At 48.3% G+C, this 6796-nt stretch overlaps 1 protein-coding gene across 2 annotated transcripts; it reads left to right on the forward strand.

Annotated features, from left to right (window-relative positions):
- The first annotated feature begins 1335 nt into the window (after positions 1-1335).
- COQ10A (coenzyme Q10A) lies at positions 1336-5693 on the forward strand. 2 transcript variants are annotated; one of them, XM_012805575.2, is made up of 5 exons: positions 1336-1593; positions 2145-2291; positions 4388-4580; positions 4797-4898; positions 5186-5693. In XM_012805575.2, the coding sequence occupies exons 1-5, from the start codon at positions 1460-1462 to the stop codon at positions 5351-5353; spliced, it is 744 nt and encodes a 247-aa protein (XP_012661029.1). In that variant the 5' UTR covers positions 1336-1459; the 3' UTR covers positions 5354-5693. The 2 variants fall into 2 exon arrangements, with proteins under 2 accessions (XP_012661029.1, XP_023369329.1); XM_023513561.1 differs by lacking the exon at positions 1336-1593 and adding an exon at positions 1630-1778.
- Positions 5694-6796: the final 1103 nt, after the last annotated feature.

Here is a 6796-nt window from a genome sequence, read left to right on the forward strand (position 1 = left end):
TCCCAGCTACTTGGGAGGCTGAGGCAGGAGACTCGCTTAAGCCCAGGAGTTGCACTCTACCCAGGGGGATAGCTTGAGGCTCTGTCTCAAAAATAAATAAATAAATAAAATAAAATTCTATTTATTTATTTGCCTTGATGTTAAAATTACAGGGGGATTTTAAAATATTTTGTAGAGTTTGGGGGCCTCGCTGTGTTGCCAGGCTGATCTTTGACTCCTAGGCTCCTACCATCCTCCTGCTTCAGTCTCCCAAAGTGCTGTGGTTACAGGTTGGGCCACACTGGAAAATTTAAATCGCTCTGGCATTCACCTAAATCAAGTCCTCCTTCCTTTTTTTTTTTTTACAGATTCTCACTAGGTCGTCCTCGGTAGAGTGCTGTGGCGTCACAGCTTACAGCAACGTCTATCTCTTGGGCTCAAGCGATTCTCTTGCTCCTCCCAAATAGCTGGTACTATAGGTACCAACGCCCGGCTATTTTTAGACACGGGGTCTCAGGCCCAGTGACTCTCTAGCTCAGGCTGGTCTTGAACCTGTGAGCTCAGTCAATCCACCTGCCTTGGCTTCTTAAGTATTGGGATTACAGACATGAGCCACCGCGCCCAGCCGAATCTTTCTAATTGCTCTATTTCATTCTCCTCTCTTTTTTATTCTTTTCTTCTCTCCACTCTTGTCAAGAGCAGTTTTTTTCCCTCCTTGCATCATACAAGGTAGTATTGTGATAATTAAATCCCCAGGTTTCTGTCTCACTCTTCTTCAAGTGCACACTTTTCCAAGGGGAGACTTTTTATCTCCCCTAAAATTAAGTCTGGTTCTTTCCTGACTTCTTTCTGTAAATATTAAAAGAGAAAACTATGCAAAATCTTAGCTCAGAGCTTGCTTGGAACGTTAATTTCCTTTCTCAAAGATGTAATACAGGCCCCGTGGAGGCTACAAAGATGAACGAATCTTCTGTTATATAAACAAAACGGAATATGATAAAGGCTCTAAGAGAGGTGTTCAGAGGATCACAGATACCTGCCATTGACACGCCTACGAAATTGCCTCTGTGCCTACGTATCAGGTCCTGTGACCACAGACTTGCCAAGTCGTTACTGCCTGATGACCTCGCTCCCCAGGGCCAGCTCTGCAGCTTCTCAAACACATATCCGAGAGCCCTTACTCGCCAGGGTGTGAAACTACATCTCCCAATCGGCAGCGTTGTCCCCTTCCTTCCTCACTTTCCCAGCCCCGAGCCATGGCAACGCGTGACGTGGGGGTACCGGGAGCTGCGGAACAGCGGTACCGGCTTCAGTTCTAGCCTACCCGGCCGTCAGGACGGGAGCAGGGCGAGGAGCCGCGGCCTCGCTGCCCCCGCGGGTCGCCTGGGATCCGCTGGGCAGTCGCTTCCTGCCGCTCCTCTTCTGGAGTGAGCGGGAGCAGCCAGTGTCAGATCCCAGAGGGCTAGGGAGTGTCGCGCGCATGGCCTCGGCCGGCGCGCGGCGGTTCTCGACTGGGACGGGCGCGGCTGCCCAGCGCTGCGGAGTCCTCTCGCTCCGCCCGGGCGCGCGCCCGGCTCCGCCTCTAGGCCCTTTGCGACAGCCGCGACCAATGAGGTGAGCCGAGGCGCGGACGTCCCCTCCGGGCAACAGGGGGTCGCTTAGGACCCCGAGGTTCTGCGGTGGAAGGTTGCAGCCCTGGGATGCAGGCGCGGCGGCAGTCGGCAGCGTCGTGCCTGGGGACCTCATGCGGAGCTTTGGAGGATGCTTTTGCAAGTTATACGAGAAAGGATGCCCTCGGGGTGGGTGTCCAAACACTTCTTGGTTCTCGTGGGCGCTCTAGCAATAACGGGCCTGGCGGGGCCTAGGGCAGAGACTCTTACTTAGAATCTTAGCTTAAGCAGTAGCGTAGCCTCAGTCGAAGGCTACTGGAGCTTCGTGTGCACTCTGCTTTTTCCCATCCCCACCCTCAGCTCTGTCCTCAGCTGCCCTCGACCTTTTGCACTCGTGATTGCTTGGCCAGAGAGCCTGGCCGGCGCAGCAGGTGCTGGGGGGAAAGCCTGTCTGGACGACCTTCCTCTGTGGTGCACCCGTCTTCCTCTTCACCTGAAAATGATAAAGGAATATAAAGAAGGGTAAGGGTTTCTTTTCTTTGCTTTTGGCCTTAGGTTTCTGATCTCCTGCAGCCTCTTCTTGCCTAGGGCTGCCCAGGTCTTTGTGGCTGAAGCTGGCTTACCTCTCAGCCGTTCTTTCATGGGCTTTGCTGCCCCCTTCACCAACAAGCGAAAGGCTTACTCGGAGCGCAGGATCATGGGGTGAGCATCCTTCCCCGCTGTGTACCCTTTTATCTCCCCTTTCCCTCCAAATAACCATGTGCAGGCTAGAATGTAAGAGTACCAGTAGGGGGCAAGATTAATATCTGGCTCCAGATCTATTGTTTATCCTTTTATTCTCTCTCCTAAACTTGATTTCCCTCTTTTTCAGTTTCTGTGCATCTGCGAGTAAGATGAGGTAGAGGGTTGAACTCTACCTTAAATTGCTATTTCTCTGGTGACCTGACTTTTAAAAAACGTGTTCTAGGCTTCACACCTGTAGTTCAGTGGTTAGAGCACTGGCCACATACACCGGAGCAGGTGGGTTCAAACCCAACCCAGGCCTGCCAAACAATAATGACAATTACAACAAAAAAATAGCTGGGTGTTGTGGCGGGCACCTGTAGTCCTAGCTACCTGGGAGGCTGAGGCAAGAGAATCGCTTAAGTCCAAGAGTTGGAGGTTGCTGTGAGCTGTGATGCCATAGCACTCTACTGAGGGCAACATAGTGAGACTCTGTCTCAAAAAAAAAATGTGTTCCAGGCTGGGAATAGTGGCTCACACATATAATCCCAGCTACTTGGGAGGTTGAGGCAAGAGAATCGCTTGAGCCTAAGAGTTTGAGGTTGCTGTGAGTTATGATGATATGGCACTCTATCTAGGGTGACAAAGTGAGATGGTCTCCAAAAAAAAAAATGTGTTCTGAGCACAGTGTAATGGCTTTTTGAGAAAGTCTTGCTTTGCTGTTCACTGTAGAGTGCTATATCATCATAGCTCACAGCAACCTCAAACTCTTAGACTAAAGTGATCATCCTCCTGCCTCAGCCTCCCAAGTAGCTAGAACAACAGGTGCCCACCACAACACCCAGCTATTGATACTGGGGTCTTGCTCTTGCTCAGGCTGATCTTGAACTTCTGAGCTCAGGTGATCCACCCACCTCAGCCTTCCAGAGAAATAGCTAACCTAATTTAGCACTCCTACATGCACGCAGCTAGGCTGCTTAAAGTTTTTTTCCTTTAATCCTCACAACAAACCTACAGATCAGGTACTATTATTGCCTCTGGTGTATAGCTGAGCAATGGAGGCACAGGTGATTTGCCTAGGGCTCAGTCACATTAAAATGACTATTTTTGCCTGCCCTGTCAGGAGATTATAGAGCTGGGATCGGATTCTTGCATGATCACTAGTAAAACTGACAGCCTGTACTCCTTAGATGTTCCTCTCCCTTATGATAAAAATAACGAATGCCAAAGCATTCTGCAAAACATAAAGTAATGTTAGCATCATGGAGATTTGCACAGCTGCTTTTTTTTTTTTTCCAGTTTTTTTGGCTAGGGCTGGGTTTGAACCCGCCACCTCCAGCACATGGGGCTGGTGCCTTACTCCTTTGAGCAACATGCACGCCTGCCTGTTTTTTTTTTTTTTAAGAGATAGAGTCTCACTTTATCTCTTTTGGTAGAGTGCTGTGGTGTCACAGCTCACAACAATCTCCAGCTCTTGGGCTTAGGCGATTCTCTTTCCTCAGACTCCAGAGTAGCTGGGACTACAGGCATCTGCCATGGAACCCGGCAATTTTTTTGTTGCAGTTTGACCAGGGCTGGGATGGAACCCGCCAACCTCGGTAATATATAGGGCTGGCACTCTACTCACTGAGCCACAGGTGCTGCCTTTATTTTTTATTTTTTTGTGATAGTCTCATTATGTTGCCCTTGGTAGAGTGCCATGACATCACAGCTCACAGCAACCTCAAACTCTTGGGTTTAAGCAATTCTCTTGCCTCAGCCTCCCAAGTAGCTGGAACTACAGGCATCCGCCACAAGGCCCAGCTATTTCTTGGCTGCAGTTGTCATTGTTATTTTAGCAGGCCCGGGCTGGGTTCAAACCCACCAGCTTTGCTGTTTGTGGTTGGTACCCTACTTACTGAGCTACAGGGGCTGAGTCTGCACAATTGCTTTTGAGAAGTCATTCATCCAGGCTTATTTGGGATCTTCTAGTTCCTGAATGTGTATGGTTAATGGATAAAGTTATGACCTGGGGACTTAAGGCAGAGGAACCTGACCCAGCTGGCAGTTCCTTGGCCTGATTCTTCTTCCCCTAGGTATTCAATGCAGGAGATGTATGAGGTGGTGTCCAATGTCCAGGAATATCGCGAGTTTGTGCCCTGGTGTAAGAAGTCTCTGGTGGTATCCAGCCGTAAAGGTCACCTGAAGGCCCAGTTGGAGGTTGGCTTTCCACCTGTCATTGAACGTTATACCTCTGCAGTTTCCATGGTCAAACCTCACATGGTCAAGGTAAGGCCTGATTGCGATTGTCTAATAAATTTTTGTGTTCCTTAGCACTGTCACACTAAAAGGGCTATTTTGGCCTTCGTTGTAATTACTGTATCTCCACATGACAAATACTTTTCTGATAAAATATTAGAAGAGATTGAAGATGGCTTTCAATTCCTTTGTAGTGCCTCCTATACTTAACTAATGTTATTTAACGACCTGATTGTCCTAATCTAGGCTGTTTGTACTGATGGCAAGCTCTTCAACCACTTAGAGACCATTTGGCGATTCAGTCCTGGTATTCCTGCCTACCCCCGAACCTGTACTGTGGACTTTTCGGTGAGTCAGGAGGCTGTGTAGTATAGGACTAGGGTTACATGTGGGGCAGAACTTTATGACAGGATTATTCTTAAAGTAGAGCTAGCACTTAGCATTTCCCAGGTCCAGCAGTTTTCACAGGTCTAAACTTGTACCAAACTTGTACTCTGTGCTCAGCCTTGTTAGGGATCTCAGGAACTGGATGAGGGTGGGGGAGGAAAAGGAACTGAGGAAGGGCATCCTTGCATTTGGCCAGAGATTATCCAAAATGGCCTTGAAGTTTCTGACTGTCTCTTACCCATTCCCAGATTTCCTTTGAATTTCGTTCTCTGCTGCACTCCCAGCTGGCCACCATGTTTTTTGATGAGGTTGTCAAACAGAATGTTGCTGCCTTTGAGCGTCGGGCAGCCACCAAGTTTGGTCCAGAAACAGCCATACCCCGTGAACTGATGTTCCATGAAGTGCACCAGACTTGAGGCAAAGGATTTTTCCTTAGCCTTTCTTCTCTCCCCTTCCTCACCCAATCCTCTTCCTTGGCTTGGCTCCTGTTCCTATGAGAGGAGACTGTGTTCATAAATACTGTTCCTCCCCTCAATTCCCCAGAAATTGGGTTCTATGCAGGGGGAAGGAAAAAGTGGGGGTGGGAAAATGTGACATGCCCAGGAAAGGGTCATGCCCATGCTGAGAGCTCGATATGACTTCAGCCTTTTCAGTGAATTAGAATCAGGACTGTGTGGTTGTCTCTGGTCCCTGTCAGGGCACCTTAGTTTCTGATTACAGTAAGATAGTAACTTCTCTAAGAACTAAATCAATTGAAATTTTCTTCTGGCACAGAGGTACTGAGTAGTAACTTCTACACTGCCTGAGGTTCCTTAAGAGGCAACCTGCCCCCAAACCTGAAATCTTAAGGCCTCATCTAAGAATATTTCCATGCTGCCTGGCTAGTAGATAACAAGGGGCTTTCTCACCATCAATGCCACAGGGCCCAGGAGACAAAAAACAAATCACTGAACAGAAGTGTCTTTGTTCTCTTAGGTTGTACCTTATTCTTCCACTTGATCTGAATTTTTATAAAATTTCAATAAATTATGACTGTGAATTTGGCTTTATTGTATTGTTTCTTGAAGGAGTATGTAGATAAAGCAGAGTAGATGAAAGTCATGGCTTCCTTCCCTGGGGGAAAGTGTAAAAAGGCCTCTTGGACATAGTGTCCCTGCTAACTATAGTAGCATATGCTGCAAGCCAGGACCCAGTACCCACCCCCTTGTTTATTTATAGACTTTTTCAGAAGGTCACTTGCAGCAAGAGTCTTAGGCCATAATCATCTGATCTCAGACCTCCCATATATTTGATGCCCTCAGGACCACTCTTATTTTGGTGACCTCCTTAAGAAAAGGAGAAAAGAAGAGTAGGCACACCAAGCAGCACCAGAGCCCTCTAGTGGCTTGGGTCCTGAGCTAGCAGTCTACAGCCCATTTGTTACGGGTGTACTGTGGCTTGTTCCTTTCACCCACTGGGCTAGACCATTTTTTTTTTTTTTCTTCTTTGAGACAGAGCCTCAAGCTGTCACCCTGGGCAGAGTGCTGTGGCATTACAGCTTACAGCAACCTCTGACTCCTGGGCTCAAGTGATTCTCCTGCCTCAGCCTCTCAAGTAGCTAGGACTACAGGCACCCAGCTTTTTTTTGGTTGCAGTCATTGTTGTTTGGCAGGCTGGGGCTGGATTCGAACCCACCAGCTCAGGTGTTATGTGGTGGCACCTTAGCAGCTTGAGCCACAGGCACCAAGCCTAGATCAGTTTTTTTTTTCTTTTTTTCTTTTTTCTTTTTTTTTTGAGACAGAGCCTCAAGCTGTCCCCCTGGGTAGAGTGCCATGGCATTACAGCTCACAGCAACCTCCAACTCCTGGGCTCAAGCGAGT

The sequence above is a fragment of the Otolemur garnettii genome, unplaced genomic scaffold, assembly GCF_000181295.1.
Source record: "Otolemur garnettii isolate 467f Iridium unplaced genomic scaffold, OtoGar3 scaffold00043, whole genome shotgun sequence".
Lineage (NCBI taxonomy): Eukaryota > Metazoa > Chordata > Mammalia > Primates > Galagidae > Otolemur > Otolemur garnettii.

What these genes read in the sequence shown, in the direction of transcription:
- COQ10A (XM_012805575.2), top strand. Translation starts at nt 1,460, where the DNA reads ATGGCCTCGGCCGGCGCGCGGCGGTTCTCGACTGGGACGGGCGCGGCT. An exon ending in TCGGAGCGCAGGATCATGGG is followed by an intron (nt 2,292 to 4,387) that starts GTGAGCATCCTT and finishes TTCTTCCCCTAG; the next exon opens with GTATTCAATGCAGGAGATGT. An exon ending in TCAAACCTCACATGGTCAAG is followed by an intron (nt 4,581 to 4,796) that starts GTAAGGCCTGAT and finishes GTCCTAATCTAG; the next exon opens with GCTGTTTGTACTGATGGCAA.